Raw genomic sequence first — 19,094 nt, forward strand, 5'->3', positions numbered from 1 at the left:
GGAGGAGCAACGAAAGGTTTTTTGTTTTCGTTTTTTTTCAGAACGTGTTGCTGTCAAGTTACTTTGGCAGTTACATGTTGTCTAATACTGGCTGTAGTTGTTTCCACACATACAAAAATGCACTTCATATTTATTAGGCAACTAGGTATTCAAAATTTAAAAATAAAAGTGATGGTAGTTGGACAATTTAAAGTTTATTAAAATGACAATGGCTTAGGATAGTCTTTCAATGTACCTCACAAACTATACCAGTATATTTAACTTATTTGCAGCATATTTTATTTAGTTGTAAATACATCAAACCTACATACTTTACAATAATAGGAATATTATAATTTTCATTCTCTTTGTTTTCCTCATGGCAAGAACCACCAAGTTAGTTTATATATATTTAACATTACAAAGTGTCTTCCTAAATACTGTTTTCTTCATGTTCACAACTTCACACTCATTTTTTTATGTATATGTTCAAAAGTGTCACCATGCCTCATTTTCTTACTATCTAGACATTCTTGCCATGACCATCATTCTCAAAGGTAACATATCTTCCACCCATTCATTTTGAGATTGCATCATTCTTTCCCACAGGCTTGCTTCAGCAGCGTTAGAGTCCATCCAGTTCACTTCAGTGCCATAACTTTTACCTGCAATAAGATAAAATTGTCATTTTTCAATTTAATTTTCTTCAAGGGATAGTTGAGTTCACCACAAAAATGAAAATTAGCCCATGATTTACTCACACTCTAGTCATCCTAGGTGTATATGACATTCTTCTTTCAGACAAATACAGTCTGAGTTATTTAAAAGAAAAAGAAAAAAGTCTGGCTCTTCCAAGCTTTATAATGGCAATGATCGGCTGTATAATTTTTGAAGTCCATCAAAATAAAAGTAATCCACACAGCTCTGGGGGTTTAATAAAGGCCTTCTGAAGTGAAGTGATGTGTTTGTGTAAGGAAAATATTCATATTTAAAACTTTATCGACTAAAATAACTAGCTTCCGGCAGACGACCTACGCAAGTCGACTTACGCCAAAAGAGTAACTCTTGACGATGTATGATGTAGGATGTAGGAGTAGCGTAAGCTTTGACGCCTCTCGCGGTTCAAACAAACAGGGCTGGGCAACAAACTCAAGCTCCTTATCTCTTTATCAAGCTCCTTATCTTTAAATTTCTCTTTAAAAATTGTTGTTTTAGACTTCTAATTTGTGACTGGTGTTTTGTTTTGCTCTATTTATTCTGCGCTTCAATGCGTCGAGGTACTCTTTCGCCGTAAATTGATGCGTATGGCCATCTGTCGGAAGCTAGTTATTCTAGTCGATAAAGTTTTAAATATAGATATTTTTCTTACACGAATGCATCGCTTCACTTCAGAAGGCCTTTATTAACCCCCCAGAGCCCTTTTGAGCACAAGTGTGGAGCACTTTTATGATGGATTAATGTATTTTGATGGACTTCAAAATATATACAGCCGGTCATTGCCATTATAAAGATGGGAAGAGCCAGGATATTTTTTAAAATTTCTCCGATTGTATTTGTCTGAAAGAAGAATGTCATATACACCTAGGATGGCTTGAGGGTGAGTAAATCATGGGCTAATTTTCATTTTTGGCAGAACTATTCCTTTAATAATGTAATTGCCCCTTTAATTACCTGTTCCATTTCCCAGTCTAATACCACCAATGAAGTGGTTGTTGAGTCTGTCATGATCCCACACTGTAAGCTCCACACAGGCCTCTTTGAGGTCCTCTTGTCTGAAGCCATCATACACCATGGTGTGGTTAAACACTGGGTTAGAAGACCTCTTCAACACTCTGGTCTTCTGGCGGTTTTTTCGGCTGGCATCTGGGAGGACTGCACTGAAAAGGCAGAATTCACACACATGGGCATTCCACATCTAACACTCCAACACAAATCACAAATACAAATGTATCCAATAAAATAGCTATTGATACCATTTGACAAATGGGTCAATGGCAACACCCCTGGAAATAGGCAGATTCTTGCATTCTTTCACCCATATTTGCACCTCACCGTTCCCCTTGTTCTTGTGACCTACATAATAAACATGCTATCAGAAAGGCAGATGGTTCTAAAAACGTTTTTTAGTCAAATAAAAAGAGGCATCATCATAAATGTCAGCATCAATAACTTACTGGGAGAAGTCTGCAGGAGAAAACGGAGAGCTACTTTAATCTCTGCACTCATTTCCTCGCCACCGACAGAATGTTTTGGGCTGATGGGAACCTGAACCTGGGTCGATAAAGAAAGACAGTGGCAGATGCAGTGCAACAAACGTGATCCCATACCCTTAAGTAACAAATAAGTTTAAAGAGCCCTGAACTATCTAAACAGGTTATCCTGACCCAATAGACATGACTATTGTTATCTTACCCTTCCTTTGAGTAGATATTCATTCATTTGCGTGTTATTGAAATCCCATTCGGCCAGATCAACCTCAACCTCTCCAAGAAAGCTATTACGCCCAAACGATTCATTGTGCCACACAGAGATGTTCAGCTTCTGAGTTTTCAGCGTCTCGATTGGAATCTTAAACTGCACAGAAATGACAACTATGATTATCCAATTTATAAACATATCTCAAGAAGTTTAGAATTGTCATACCCGTAGGATTTCATTGTAAGCGGGGTCCAGAGTCTTCTTTCTCACGCATGTTTTTTTCTTTCCATATTTTGCTTTGTCAGGTAACAAGTAACATTTAACATACCTAAAGTTCAGTTAAATCAAACAAAGTGCATGTATTATTGTTAATCCATTTTTATAGCTAGAGAAAAGCCATATTCTCCTGGTAAGAAATATTATTTGGTGTTTTTTCCCTCAACCCCACTTACGGATCAGATCGGTTCCTCTTAACATCAGCTACGGCGAGGTCCTTGCACTGCACAACAAAGATGTGAAACTCTGCCAGTTTTTGTACATAGTGAATGGCGAACTGGATTGTACCTTTCACCTCCACATTACAAAAATCACTACTGTAGATGCTCATTACACTGCCAGTGACCTATACATAACCCACACAAAGACACAGATCTGTATAGAAATGTATTCATAATAGCATGTTATCATAGTGTGGAATAAATAGATGAATATGTTCATTTGTATTATATCAGAGTGATATTAGTTCTATTTAGCATCATTGGGTTGCATTAAAGACTGGGTTCACATACGGAGGAACCGGAGGCCGTCTCAGAGCAAGTGTTAAAATTAGAAGGAGTGTTGCATGTTCTCAATCTGTCATAGTGGAAACTGCTCACTGATGCACAGTCACTGTTTTCGCAATCCATCTATTAGACAGGAGATGGTTGGCATTTATGCAGGTTAATAAAGGCAGTGAATGTTGGTGTTTAGCTATTGTGATAAAGGTAAAATATAAACTATGATATTTTAGAAATAATCCAGTGTAAAAGCTGTTAGTTGTAGGCTTATGAGTTTTGGTTCGTATTTTACCTCTTGTTGCATGAATGCAGGTACAGACATACTCATCATCTTCACCTGTTCTGGGTCGGAGAAGGACGTTTTGATGTTGGGAGTGACTGCAGACACTTAGACCAATGAAAAAGAGGCACTTAATGGACACATATTCTGGATCCATCCAGATACAGATGGAATAAATCTTGGGTTTTAGTGGAAATAATGAATTCTGAAGAGTTTGCATCTAGAATTGTTCATTTTGGAGAGCACATTTGATATTTTATATAAATAATGTATTTAGTTACCACATCTACCTCACCATTAGATACATGATTCAGGTTGTATGGGATGCAAACCGCCTTTAACCATTGGTATTACTCCAAAAGCTCATCAAATTTTCATGTGTCAAGTAATGCATTCCCTAAGCCAATTCAGACAGTGAACTATACATGAAAGACCAAGGGTCAATTATGAAAAGGACTTTTAATGGCCTTAATGCTATAATTTAATGTCATGGGCTTACTTCTAGAAACATCTCTAACCAAGAAACATCAGTTTACATCGCAGAGGACAATAAAAACATTGAAAAAGTTTTAAAATACATTATTTATTTATTTTAAAAAAGGGAAAAGACTCATATTTACCATTTTCCATACTCATCCCGACATCACTCCTTGGGTCAGTCTTCCATCTCTCTTCTTGGTTTATATGGCAAAGTATTAATAAATAAATAAATAAATAAATAAGAAAAATAAATAAACAAATAAATAAATAGCACAAATGCAATAAAGCATATAATAAAAATGCTTTAGAAACATATTGTGTATACTATTGTTTGATTGGGTTAGAGACGTTGAGAGTTATAAAAAAAATGTCCAGCAGAGGGCAAAAGAGTCTGTCACTCCTACAGGACCAAGACAGCATGATCCCCAAACATCAAAACATGTTTGACTTTATTTTGAATAAGAAGTCAACAAAGCATACTATAGGAAAGAGAAAGGAAACTTACGTGTGGATGCCAGGTCCTCTAGACTTCTGGAAATAGATATGGGTCTGGCATTGGCTCGTTCCAGAGCAGCTTTGACAGGGCCGTCATCCTCACTGTCCCCTGTAACAGCCCATATCAAGAAGGAATCAGCAAACCATACAAAAGAAGAACACGGATACATTATATATAAATAGTAGTACTGAAAACACTATTTTAAAGTGGTAAACCGGAGGAATTACACCATTTGGTTGATATAGCTTTTGAAATGTATATGTACAATGCATGTTGTTTAACATGACCTAAAAACTACTAGTAGAATGCATAAACAACTATATAATTCACATAATACAGAATTCAATATTAGTTATATACTTAAAACAAACAATTATAAAACATAAAATAATTATGAAATATAAAAATGCATTTTAATAAATTAACAAAGACTAATGATTGTAAGATGATTTATGATCAGTGCCATGGGTACATTTGTTAATTTGACTGTAACTGTAAAAGATTAATATTTCACACACCATGTTATAAAATGAAACTTACCAGGAATTTGACGGAATTTTCATTATTTTAAAGAAAATAAGTTCTGATTACTGAATTAGATCATTGAAGAAAGTAGAGGCAGGGCTTACAAAGTCATAAACCTGTAGAAATTGATGTGGTCCAGAACAATGAATAGATAATTTTATTATGCCTAAAAAAGTTGAGCATCTTACTTGAGCAAAGTATCAAGTAGGACATGTTTCTTAGGTCACACTGAGCACTTATTTTAAGGACATAAACATAAACCCTGCTTCCACAAAAATCACAGAACCAATCAGCGCCTTTTCTACTGAAACTAGACTGAACCAAAATGGAGAGGTGAGCTCACAGTATGAACTGGTGTGTGAGATTGACCAGGCTTCAGGTGTGGAGCTCCCTGAGGAGTCAAAGGTGATCTCCTCCGATTCAGGCAGGGAGTGTCGAGAAGGGGAGCTCTCATTGCTCACTATGCCTTGGTTCACCTGTTCAAAAGTCCCACATGCTTGCACCTTAACCTGTTCTCTTTCATCTAAGACCGTCTGCTCGCGTACGCCGAGGTAATGGTGTAAACTCAGGGGAATATAAAACCGGGTCAGAGAGTCTGCTGACAGCTTTCGTTCTTTAAGAATGATGGGCCTATCATCCCTCCATCCTTCTGGAGTCTTCCCTTGGTGTTCAGGAGAGGTACACAACCTAGCTTTCCCTGATTTAACCCTAACATCACATGGACTCCTGTCGCCGGGATTGATATCTATCGCAAAGGTTCTTAAGGGAGAACCATCCTTCTTGGACTCTTTGTTTGGATATGAATCTCTACGAGGTACTTTAGACTGTCGTAATGGGCTGGACGTGCTGGTTTGATCTTGGTCTTTTGGTTGGTAAATGTCAGTGGACTGTGGCTTATCATGTTGACCTTTTGGAGGGAGACTTCTGAGGGGAGATGATGGTGGACTTGGCTTTGAGTATTTGTCTGAAACGGATTGTTTAAAATTAGAAATATTCGTGGTGACGTATGAAACCCTACCTCTGATATCTTGAAGGTCTTGTGATGGCATTCTAAATGGACTTCTTTGTTTTTCTTCAGTCTTTTCCTTCTCTTTTGGTACAATCAAACCAACCTCGTTGAAGCTCATTCTGTCCAGGGAACTTGGGCTGTTTGACCTGATGTCGAACTGGGGTTCAGGAAGTCCTACTGAAGAACGTTTTGGAGATGACTCGGTGTACGGCTCTTTAACATTAGCTGTACATGTTGGTGAGCCTACAATTACTTTAAGGCCACTTTTTTCTTTCTCCCAAAATGACTTGAGATCATTGATCGAGACTTTATCTTCCTGTTGACTGAGGGACATTTTGGAGGTGGAGATTTCCTTCTTCAGGTCTGATATATCCCTGCAGATTGACTTTTTCTGTAGATCACTGGCCAGAGAATTATCTTTATATTTTAGCAGTGAACTGGGTGACAGTTTGACATTAATTTTCACTGTAAGAGTTTGTAGTTCACTACTTGAGCCTTCTGAGACCTTATTGCTGTCCAAACTAGAAGGGTTCCCATCTTCATGTGACAATATGGCTAATTTATCAATACCACAGGAGGATCTTCTAGGTGAGCCTGAAGAAATCTCACCTGTTGTAAATTCTACATCAACTGGGTTGGGATCACTGGGTTTGGGTTTTGATGGGCTGGTGTTTGAATCTGACAACCTTCTGTCTAAAGTGTTGTGATAATTCCCACTAAGCTGAGATGTCTCACTTTCTTCTACCTCAGGTTCTTTTTTAATGCTTAGTATTTTAGGTCCTCTGTCCCCCCTTTCCCAGAATGACTTCAGGTTGGCCATTTTTCCTGGTGATACCTCACCTTGGTAAAACTTCTCTCTTTGAGGAGTATCTTCACATACAAGTCTGACTGGTTTGTTTTTATTTTTTAATATTTCAGCCATCCTGCTCTCTGTAGGAACAGAGGTCTGCTGAAGTATATTATCATCTGCCTCAGGCCTCAAAGTGCAAGATGGTTCACGTTCTAAACTTTCTGTTTTAGCTCGACTTATCACATCTTTGTCAGATGCTTGAACTTCTGGGATCTTGTCTTTTTTCTCTGCTCTCGAAAACAATGCAAAAAGCCCCCTACGGGGCTTTGGTGGTGGCTTGGTCTTTGGCTGGTCAACTGGAGACGCTGAATTTTCTGACTTGGCTTCTGGGCTTTCTTTTTGTTCCTCTTCATTCATCTCTCTCTTGACTGGCGACTCTTTCAGCTTTCCATCTCGAGAGCCTTTCCCAAACCATTCAAGTATTTTGGAAATTGAGCGACCCTCTTCCACTGTAACCTTATCAGTCTGGCACTCTGCGCTCAACTCAATGGCCTTACCTGTGACTTCAGTAAAGCTGTGGATGTTGGACACCTGTGAGGACTGAGGCTCACCATAAAGCTCATGATGATCTACAGTGGAGACAATCACAAGTTGGAAAGTTATATATTTGCATAAAATTGACAGAAAGTGAATAATACTTTGAGATAGAACAATGACGTCCAAAAATATTATTACATTTCAATTACGTCTGACCATGATTCCTGTCATCAGATGATCATACTGCACATTAAAATTCCAGTAAACACTCAGATAATAGTCATTTCTTGCAGTGCTTATTTACTAATCACCATTTGCAGATTAATCAACATACATATACCAACAAGCATTCATCAGAAGCCATGTGTTGTATGTACGAGGTATGCACGCACATTCAGTTAGTACGAGGATGTATTAATGTGTTAGCATGTGAACAACTGAATCACAGGTTGATAGATTTGGTGGCTGATTAACTCACTCAGATTATTTTTTTAGGGTTTAATTATATTGAAATAATCAGGGTGTCTTACCAAAAAAGTTTTCAATTAAGCCTTTCTCAGTCACAACTATTTTGAGGAGTCCGGTTAGACAACCAATCTACCTGTCCTTCCCCCAACCTTTCTGTAGGCTCAATGCTCATCATGTGGGGACGCTCGTGATTTTTAAGGGGACTTCAGAAAGCAGTTTGTAACCTTGTAACCACAGGAAGTGGGAAAGTCTGAGACTGCAATGCTAATTCCCTGCTTTATAAGTGTTGGTTCACCCAAAATAGAAAACTCTTCATTTACCTGCACCCTCATGTTGTTGCAAACCAGACAGACTTTCTGTGGTACACAAAATACACATTTTTTATACATTTCTCTGTTTGTGTGTGGGGTTTATTTCATACAATGTATTTCCAATGTTCAATTAAATAGACAAAAACACTTTCCACAGGAGAAAGAAAGTGTTTTACCAGTTTGGAACGACATGAGAGTGTGTAAATGACAGAATTTTTTTTCTAGGTGAACGATCCCTTTAAGTACTTTGTGTGGCTACAACTACGTTACCGTTTTCTCTAATATGACTTCTATCCTGGTCCAACACAGGACTCCAATCTTCTTCCAGCACACTGTGCTCTCCTTGTACTCTCTCTATAGGACCGACAACGGAGGTGAAGTGGACTTGTTTCCTATCTAACCACCCTGAAGCAGAGTGCACTGAGCAGGGGGAAAGAGGAGGGCTGAAGGGAGTTTCAGGACTGATGGGGCTGACGGTAGCAGAAGACTGACTGCTGCTGCCATTGTTGTTGGGAATGTGGAGTCGCAGAGAGTCGGTAGAGCTACAACTGGACCCATTTTGCTTCAGGATGCCTCTGGGAGCAGGGGTCATGACCTGTCGAACTCCATTATCACTGCTGCCAGTGTCCAGGGAAGAGTCCTTACAGGAATACAGCAGCAGTCTCTTTTTTGGCACAGGTTTGCATTGAGTTGCTACATGGGTGTCAGGGTTGTCTGTGTTTAAAGTAGTGTGATGGAGTGTGTAGCTCTCAGCTGGAAAAAAGGGCTCTGGAAAATAATACAATAGTAATGAAGCAGTAAAAGAAGGGGCATAGACACATACATGCACAAAAAAGTGAATTCATTTTCAAAATGAATTCAATTTGCATTTAATTTAACAGTTATGTTACTGTTCATAACAGTACACTATCTGTTAATTAATTACACTTTAATGGTATAGCAATGAGACGGAATGCACTAGATTAAAGTTTGCAAGCAACCAAGGAATATGATAGCAGTATTAAGTCTTCTAGCTAATAGTCTAGTCACATGATCATGTTTACGGTTTATGTATTTGCGTCCTATTCCAAATATTCACAACTTTTATATTGACCTTTGCACTCATGACAATAATACTAGCCTGACTACAGAATAATAATAAGTTAATAAAATATGTACCATCTATGTATGTGGTACAGACTGGTCATGCGTGGCAGCTTAACTACTTAGAACAACATAATTCTTTGTATAATCTTCTTAAAAGTTGGCAGCTCCATTACTCAGACCACTACAAGAGCTTCAATTTTCTACGAAAATCTTTTGACCAGTAAATTTTAATTAACGCCACTTTTCCAGATGTATTTTAATAAAGCTAAATGCCACACATTACATTCAATATCAATGTTAATACTACAGCTTAGTTATTCTATATTATACTATACTGTACTATTATATTATACAAACAGGGGAATAGTTAAATGCTAAAAACCTACTCTATTGTTGTACTTGTACAAACAAACATTGAGTGTTTACAATTTCTCAAATAATTTGTTAAGAAGCTTTTGATACTTTCATAATCAAAAACCGGAGACCAACATTTTTTTGTTGCCAACATATAATGCAAATATAGCATTAAATGTGTGACCAAATACTGGTTTTGCATGCAGTATGCAGTATCCATATACAGTATGCATGCAGAGAGCATTCAGTTGCTATGCATGTCAAGCCAACACCATAGCCCAGAAGAGGTAAACATGCTGTTCTCAATGGCGATCAGTCAAACAAACTTACTGTGCTTGCAAGAAATATGTTCTGACCATTTGCTCTTCAGAACATCCACTCCATTAAAAATACAACAAATACAATCTGTTACCTTATGTATTATTGCACTGAACACTGAACAGTATCAAAACCATCACAAAAATGTTAAATCTGTGGCAGTCACACAGAAAAATCTGTCAAAAGCTCAGAGATCGTATATATGCTGTAAAAAAAAAATGAATTTGAATAAAAATGCTAAATATGCTACAGTAAAAACTGTAAATCACTGATGTTTTGTCAACTAAAACTTAGTAGTTAGTTACTAAAGTTACTTAACTTAGTTACTAAAACAAGGGAACGAACTAGTACAACATAGCCACGATTTACTAAAATCGAGAGAACAAATTAATACGTCGTATTAATTGTCCGGAACGGATTGTTAATTCATGGCAACGATATATTTTTGTCCGCATGTCATGTGCGGGGCTCTGTAAGTTGTCAATTAAATATAGGCAATTTTTTATATTAGATAATCAGTACAATACAATTTCACTACAAAATTTTATAAAAATCCCCATATAATTTGTAAAAATTACAAAACAGATTTTAGTAGTTCCAGTAGGTTGATTACATTATTTAATTGAATTAACTATAAAGTTATCAACTTTTAAAAAGAGGCCCATAATGTCTGATAAATTAAGTCACAAAAATCAATTTGAGGATAAATTGAGAAGATATTCTCACCCTCAGCAAGTGTCTGGTTGGCCTCCTTTACTCCATTGTTAAGTCTTGCTTCATCTCTCTGCAATCGCACACTATTGAATGGATTCTGCCTAGGCTACATAACAAATTTAATGAAATCAACAAAACCATAAAAAATGATCATGAATAAAATTCAGCAAAATGATCTTAGTGGATTTTCTGTAGTGTACCTTGATTTGAGGTCTTTCCTGCTGGGCTTCATCATCCACCCTGTATGAGGTGATATGGACAAACAGATTCACGAAAGAAGGAAAAATTCACCAACATGATAAAAACCAGCAGGCCATTGAGAGCTTTGTGCACTGATCATTGTGAACAACAGTTCAGCATAATGTAATCAATATATTTGAATCATCAATACATCTTCATGGCGCTGGTCCCGAACCAAATGGAAAGTCACAAGATTCAGCAAGCACTTAAGTAGGGACAACATTTGTTTCCATGCTGTGATGTGAGTGTATAATGCCATTACATGTTGTCAGACAGAGGGAAAACAGCAGCACGTGAAATCTGACCCCTGAAGCAGCTTACTGGCTCCAGATTCCCCGCACCAACCCTGTCTGACTGCATGGGAAAGGGTTGCCCTACAGATTACATTGGGCCTACATATCACAGGTTCACGCCTGAATTTCCATCAAATTCACATAAACAAGCATTCTTGAACTGGTGAGTTCGTAGAGTTCTACATGAGCTGTGATATGAGAGCTTTTAAAGCTAGTGTCTACAGAATTAAGGCTGTCATGAACAGCTAATGGGCGGGTGCAGTGTTGGGTTGTTGAAAGGGCAGAGGCGCCGTACAATCCTTTAATCAAGTAGAACAATGGCATGTGCTTGATACAACAGAAATGCAATTTTGAGCTTAGAAATTTCTGTAACACTTTAGTTTAGGGTCCAATTCCTACTATTAAATAGTTACTTATTAGCATGCATATTGCAAAAGATATTGGCTGTTTATTAGTATTTATAAAGCATATAACAATGCCGTATTTTGCAAGAGCTAACTATTAACTTACTAACTATTAATAAACAGTAATTATGAATTTATTGAGCAAAAGGTTGTATTTAATAGTGAGAATTGGATCCAAAACTAAAGTGTGACCGTAACTTCTATTTTGTAGTTTTAATACTGTCATTTATTACTGTTATGTTCATGGCATTTCTAATAATTAAACATTAAATGTTTTACCCTTTCCAATGAAAATATTCTAAATAATGTTTTTACAATTTACGCACTACTGTTCAAAAGCTTAGGGGTTAGTGGGCTTTTTGTTATTTATTTTTATTTTATGTTTTTTTGGGGGGGGGGGGGTTCTTTTATTGAGCAAAATGACAGTAAATTGATCAAAATTAACAGTAGACATTTATAATGTTACAAAATATTTCTATTCCAAATAATTTATGTTCTTTTGAACTTTCTATTTAACAAGGATTTTAGCACATTAAAAATAATTACTAAATAATCATATGACATTGAAGATAAGAGTAATGGCTGCTAAAAAAAAAAAGATCAAATATATCCAGCCTGGGTGAGCGTACTTTTGAACGGTAGTGTATACACACTCTAGAACACAAATATAAATCTAACTAAAATGTATAGACTAACATGTCATGTGCTTATATAAAGGTCTACTAGTTGTAACTGTTACACAGTGTTTTGTTTTTTCTTTGCTCGTGCCTTACCTCGACTATGACATGAAAAATAGGAGCATGAACACATACATCTAATTACAAAACATTTATAATGTTTATAGCTAGAATCATAATCAAAAATACTTCATTGCTTAAAAATATGATCACAAAAATCAACAATAATCTAGCACATAGTGCACTGTTTTAATCAAATGAAACATTCTACTAGAATTATCCTAATCATAAATATACATGTCTAAATATACATGTCACCAAAAGCTCACCTCTCATACTGTGATTGTGTAGAAGGATCGTCAATGACTCCTGAAAGCTCTGGAGGGATGTACACATCTTTCTTCTCACCATAAACACAACTGGATTTCTCAGACCATATTTGAGAGAGTTCCACTGCAGTAAGAGACTCGTTGTTATGCTCAAACATGCATTTACACACACAAGTACACGTCAAATGTCTAATGGAACTACATTTGATAAATGCTATGGTGAAAATATGGTGATATAAAGCAGAAAAACAGTGATGCAAACACTGAATTCAGGTGCTAATCAGGGACTGGCTACATGCAATGGAAATAATGAGAGACGTGAACAGAGATTCTACCCGATTCTGTCTGCTGGCAACACTTACATATCGTCACGGGTTTCCTCTGTCTCATGGACGCTCTGATGATGTCGGAGCCATGGATCTTCTCTCTGTGTCTGTGGTACTTTGTCTCGTAAAACCAATCCCCAGTCAAGTACTTCAGCCTGCCTCTGTCTCTCTCAGACTTTCGAAGCTGCCTGAAAAGACAGGACAAAATCCTTGGTTTATTTGTATGAAAATAGACTTACAACTGTCATATAAAAAACGGGCATTGGAAAAAAAACTCCCTGAAGTCTCAACGTTACAGTGAGCTTAAGCAGTGAGATCCACATGGACAAATTCCAGACATTCTCTGAACTGTAAACAAATTACTGTTTATCTGTAACAGTTTATCTGTGAGAACTGAAACTGATTTTGTTTCTTTCAGGGCCCAGACATTATGTTAGACATCAAATGGCAAATACCACCACACTAAAACAGTAACCCCTATTCTCCCCTATAGGTCATAATTTCTTTTATAATTTTCTTTCATACTTTTTGTTCATGTTTTTGAGGGATGAGGGAATTTCATGCCCTGTTTATGTTGGCATCTGCCTCCCAAGTGAGAAATTAAAATTTGGCAAAAATTGTACAGTTTTATTTGACACATGGTTTTTGAGTTTAAAAGTTGAAACCACAGTGTTATGTGTGAGACACTGCAAACGATGAGAGAATAAAAAAAAAAGGTCTTAATGTATTTATTTTAAATAAAATATGTTTATTCTGATAGTTAATTTATTTTAACTTTAGAGCAACACTTTTGGAGCATGAGCGAGGCACAAAAGACACGGGATGCGATCGCTCTGGTGAAAGGTATCTGTTTATAAAGAAATACAACGGAAAAGTAGTACAGTTGAAATGTGGAATGTTCTGTGTGAAAGGCCTATTAGAGTATATATAACGTTTGACTTAATCCACCAAGAATCTTTTGCTTGAACTCACTTAATCCTCTGTTCTTCCAACTTCTTGAGCTCTGCGTCCCTCTTCAGCACAGTCAGGATCATCTCTTGCTCTTCCTCTGTCAGATAACTCAAGTCAATCATGATGAATGGCTTCAGGGTAAGCAATGGCAGATGAGTCTCAGATCGCCTCTGACTTGTTCAATAAAAGTGTCATCAAGTAAGGTAACTTGAAGGCTGATGCTTGATAAGTCACGCCATCACATCATGGAGACCATCAGAGGAGACTTGTAACACCTGCACCAGACACACAGCAAACGTTTCAGCTAATTCAGCAATAACCATAAATATTTACCAAAGTATAAGCTCAGCTCACAAAGAAATGTTTTCCCTGTGAATTCCTCTGACCATTAAGACATCACATGATCCTTATTGTTCCTAATGATTCCATGAGCTGGGCTTTCAAGACGTCTGCTTCGAGCATCTTCTACGCTTCCCTAAACATTTGAAATGACATACTGTGTCTCCGAATCAGTGCCGGTCCATACAGTATGTGCTCAACAACACTGGACATGTGACATGGCATTGTCAGGTGACTATCTGAGGGTATGGGTATCATTGCTTCTGAGAGCGGAGAGCACAGTCAAAGACTCTTTTATTCCTTAATCAAATTTCACTTAACTCAAATGGTGGCAACACAAATGGTATCAATTTGAACAGTCTGCTTTTCTGCGAGACAGTTTAAAATCCACGAAAAAGTAGGAATATGACTAAACCATTTTAAATAACTGGAATCATGATATTTTTGGATGGAATGCCCATTTGGCAGAATTCCACATATATGGATAAGGTAACATTACCAATTTGAGAAATATATTTAAAAAAAAGCCCAATAAGAACTTTGTACACTAATAAGAGACAAATTCCTTCTCGCTGAATTTTGCCAGTGATTTTTATAGATAAATCATATTTAAAATGTCTTGGAAATAGTTTACAAAAGTCTAAAACAATTAAAAGCCTTTTGCAAGACACAGTTTCATAAATAAATGATTTGAAGTTTGTTTGATTGTTTCTTTATGCGTGCATACATATTTTATCTTGACAATCTATACTCAGATTTCAGGCTATCCTGTCAGATATGTTTGGTTTGCATAATTGAATGCAATCAGGCTTCATTTAATGTAGCATGTTTATAATAGATTATAACGGGTTACGTGAACATCAACATGTTTCTACCAGACTCTTGCATGGGCATATCTGGACGTCGTACAGCCTCCACACATTCCAGCCAAAGAGGAAGTTTGTTGTTACTTTCCTATTTTGGAAACCTGTTCCCGAGTCATTTTCTTGATTGAGTCATTTCCTTAAAAAACGCCTGAAAAAAATCTTTGTTCCAAGCTTGCTAGTATGCTAATATGAATGTATAATAAAATTCTCTAGTCATTAGACATTTTTAAATAATGACTAATTTTGAATATTTATATTTTTTATCTAACCTCAAAATACATCACTAAATGATTTATCTCAGTTCATATCAGTTTACAAAATGACAAAGCATTAAAGTGCCCAGTTGTTCTGAGAAAGGCATGTCATGACAAAGTTGGAGGGATAAACTGCCTAAGGCAGACTCTCTAAATCATAATTTTTCAAGGGGTGCATCATTGCCGAAAGAGAGAGAAGAACTAGTTTAATCCAAACACAGTAAACATTAATAATGCATGTTAACCGTTTGTCTATTCCACATCCCTTTGGGGCATGTACCATAACAAAGAGTTGCCACATGGTTTGGATTCATTTTTACAGGCCAGGGGCCAGTTGCATAAACTTAGCCACTATGTTAAGACTGTGTTTTAAGAATAGTTTGACTAGCTAGCAATTGACAAAGGGACAATCAGTCTTACTGGTCCAATTCAAATTAGACTCATCTACCTTTTAATGTAGCTGACTTAAAAAATTTAGGACCAGTCTTGAAGAAAAAATTTAGATGACTAACGTTTAAGGCAAGTCTAAGCAGTTTATTCAACAGGCCTCAGAGTTGTGTTTTACCATGTTACAAACCGTTTTGAAAGGGTTTTAAGCATCTGGGGTTTTTTCCACAGTTGTTGTTTTTTACTACATGTTTTGTTATACCAGCATTGTCAATTTACAACTATATAACATGACAACGTTCAGCTCTGAACAGACTCATTATCAAGTGGAACATGAGTTTCAGTGTTTGTTAAAAACACAAAAAAATACATCTTAAACCAAGGCATGCTTTAAATGGGTAGGCTATTATTTTTTTCTGTGGAAGAAAATGTAATAAACTGATGCAGAGACTATAACCTTAAGGACCATTGTGGAGTCATGTAACTAATCACTGTTTGATCTGGATGTAAATAAATAATACTCTGCATTCTTTCCTAAATAGCTTTACACGCATTAACAGATCAGGGAAGCAGGAAATGAGAAAACATTCAGAATGGCTCCAGAGATAAAAAACAAAAAATTCCAGACATGAAAACAACATAATGAAATGAGCGCCTGTTGAAACAGAACCCATCCCTGTCGTAGCATGCAGCACAACTTCAAACCCATTGCAGGGAAACTGTTAAGTGAAGTAAAAATCTTAAAAAGCAAAAACGGTAAGTATTAAGGCTAAATAAAACAGCTGAAAAAAAGAAAGATTACCTCAATCCCGTGGCTGCTGGACCGCGTTATTTTTCCAACACTGTCACTGAAACATCTGAAACACCCGCACCAGGGGAAGGTAATAATCCCTTTGCCAGACACTTGCAGCATCGAAGTATCCAGCCTTAAAGTGAGGCGTGTGTCAACCGGTGTGTGTGGGGGGGCTCCTCCACTCTGATTGTGTCAACACCTAGTAAGGGCTAAAAACGCTGAGTAGATGAACTTGTGGTGTGTTCCGAACGATATCCAGATGCTGTCTAGGTAGGAGGTTAACTAAGTGTTGATACACGTCCCCTGTGGGAGCTCATAAAGGCGTGGTCACGCTCTGTCACTTTTATAAACTTCTAATTCTATCACACGCACGTGCCATATGCATCATTGTTTAATTATATTATGTCCTCTCGATGACAGCACAAAACAGCCTGTGCATAATGGAATGAGACACGTATTTGTAGGCTATCTTATGTATGAAAATTAAACATCCTCTATAGCGGCACTACTACAACCTTTCTTTACAGACGTCTCTCCACTCCCTGTGAATCAATGTTTAATGAACGTGAATAGTTAACATTTACCTCCCCAAACTTTAAGCATTACGCCTTAAAAATAAAAAAATAAATTATATAGCTACTATGCAATGCACGTATATCGAATATTCTGATATTATGATGTAGCAGCCTATAGGCCTGTGTTAAATAAAACAAACTAAGCAGTAAACACATTTTGCCAAATCCCAGCAAACACAGAACGTTCCCCTAACGTTCCCGAATGGTCCCATGAGGTTATTTTTTTGGGAACCAAACAAGAACGTTATAGGAACGTTCCATGTAGGTATTTTTAGGTTCCATTTTTATAACGTAAGGAAAACGTTCCGGGAACGTTCTAGGAACGTTCTGGGAACCAAAAACTAACGTTCCTAGAACGTTCCCAGAACCTAAATTTGTTTGCTGGGATGTGCTTAATGTGTATAATTTATCCAGCAACATCATACGGTTCAGAATAAAATTAATAGACTTATTTGATTTAAGTCGAAATGAATAAGCACAGTGCATGACCTGAGGTAACTGTAATGTTGGACATTGAGCTTTAAAAAATAAAAAGTCAACCCTGGCACTATGGTTAGTACGGAAGCCCTGAACCGCAATGTAAAAAAAAATCTAGCCTTTCGAGATTAAAGTCGAAATATTTCGAGATATATTTTTCTAGACTGTTGACTCTATAGGTCAGTAGCATGGAAAACCATAGACATAATGCATAATACATAGACGCCCTATTTGACCGCTGGATCGTAGGCCTACGCCAACGGCGCCGCCTTATTACGGAGGGCAACTTTCCCATAACTCTCATAACGGGAATTGAGAAAAATGCCTGCTTCGTGTGCTGCTTGCTTGGGGCTGTACAAATCGCCGCACAATTGAAAACAGTTCTCGGGGAATTACATTTCACAAGCAAGACTGAACATTTGATTCTGTTTTTTTCTATAGTCTAACGTTATAATCGTAACGTTACGCCGTCATGCCTGTGTGTTTTGTACCAGACTGCACACAAGAATTAAATTGTTGATATCAATAATTAAATTGTTGATATCAATAATTAAATTGTTGATATCAAAAATGTAATTGTTGATATCAACAATTGAATTGTTGATATCAAGAATTCATATCCTGGAAATGAATAAAAGTTAAAACGGCTTGCCATACACACACGAGCTTGGTGACGAACATAGTGCGAGACGAGAGATGTAGGCTAGTTCATAGAGTGATTTTCACATAAAACTAAATGTTACTCTTCTATTTTATGACAAACTTAGACTTTCTTGACTTTCATTATCTTTTAAATTGACAAACACCATATGTGTAATTCAGGGCACACTTCAGACGGAATAAAAAGATAAGTTGTCTCTCGCCATTGACTACCATTCATTTTTTTTTTCCGAATTAAGGTCCAATGAGCAGGGAAGCAGAGGGGAGGGACTTAGTGTAGACCCCTTTTGCGCCGACGTCACAATTACGTCACGGCTATAGCTGCATTGAGGTGCTACTGGAGACAAAGGGGAAACTGGAGGCGGCAAATACAAACCAGCACAGAATCGGCTACATAATAAGGAGCTTAAATTAGTATTATTATTATTAAATGTCACCTTGTTGTGTTGTTGGGTGCTAGAATCAATGAAAAATGAATATGCTGTATCTGGAATTTTTATTTCTAGAAAATATTCACATCATTAAAATTGCACCGTAATGTCACTCTTTACATGGTTGTCTTCTTGGTGCTGGCTAGGCAGAACTGCGGATCGTACCACACAAGTCTTGTACATGACCATTCATCACATAGTTATAGGCATCTAAAGATTTATATGCCCTCAGTTTCTCTTTACGCTCTGTTTCTCTATCGGATAAGTGTAGAAGTCAGGCCACTCAACCGGAGGTAGCCTAGCGTTAAAGGGTTAGTTCACCCAAAAATGAAAATGATGTCATTAATGACTCACCCTCATGTCGCTCCAAGCCCATAAGACCTCCGTTCATCTTCAGAACACAGTTTAAGATGTTTTAGATTTAGTTCGAGAGCTTTCTGTCCCTCCATTGAAAATGTATGAACGGTATACTGTCCTTGTCCAGAAAGAAAATAAAGACATCATCAAAGTAGTCCATGTGACATCAGTGGGTTAGTTAGAATGTTTTGAAG

At 37.1% G+C, this 19,094-nt stretch overlaps 1 protein-coding gene across 28 annotated transcripts; it reads right to left on the bottom strand.

Moving 5' to 3' along the window:
• Nucleotides 1-174: 174 nt before the first annotated feature.
• sytl2a (synaptotagmin-like 2a) lies at nt 175-16,803 on the bottom strand. 28 transcript variants are annotated; one of them, XM_077242453.1, is made up of 20 exons: nt 16,410-16,778; nt 13,783-14,036; nt 12,847-12,998; nt 12,485-12,608; nt 10,742-10,781; nt 10,554-10,647; nt 9,840-9,887; nt 8,340-8,837; nt 7,311-7,382; nt 4,439-4,537; nt 4,074-4,127; nt 3,466-3,560; nt 3,186-3,302; nt 2,850-3,019; nt 2,623-2,725; nt 2,392-2,553; nt 2,154-2,250; nt 1,953-2,052; nt 1,651-1,856; nt 175-644 (listed from the first exon to the last, which is right to left on the bottom strand). In XM_077242453.1, the coding sequence occupies exons 2-20, from the start codon at nt 13,881-13,883 to the stop codon at nt 499-501; spliced, it is 2,478 nt and encodes an 825-aa protein (XP_077098568.1). In that variant the 5' UTR covers nt 13,884-14,036; nt 16,410-16,778; the 3' UTR covers nt 175-498. The 28 variants fall into 28 exon arrangements, with proteins under 28 accessions (XP_077098568.1, XP_077098557.1, XP_077098555.1 ...); XM_077242442.1 differs by lacking the exon at nt 9,840-9,887 and having other exon boundaries at nt 3,511-3,560; nt 4,074-4,124; nt 5,298-7,382; nt 16,410-16,803; XM_077242440.1 differs by lacking the exon at nt 9,840-9,887 and having other exon boundaries at nt 4,074-4,124; nt 5,298-7,382; nt 16,410-16,803.
• Between the last annotated feature and the right edge of the window lie 2,291 nt (nt 16,804-19,094).

This window comes from Siphateles boraxobius, unplaced genomic scaffold (genome assembly GCF_051911475.1).
Source record: "Siphateles boraxobius isolate OS27281-9 unplaced genomic scaffold, OSU_SipBor_1 25, whole genome shotgun sequence".
Taxonomy (NCBI): domain Eukaryota; kingdom Metazoa; phylum Chordata; class Actinopteri; order Cypriniformes; family Leuciscidae; genus Siphateles; species Siphateles boraxobius.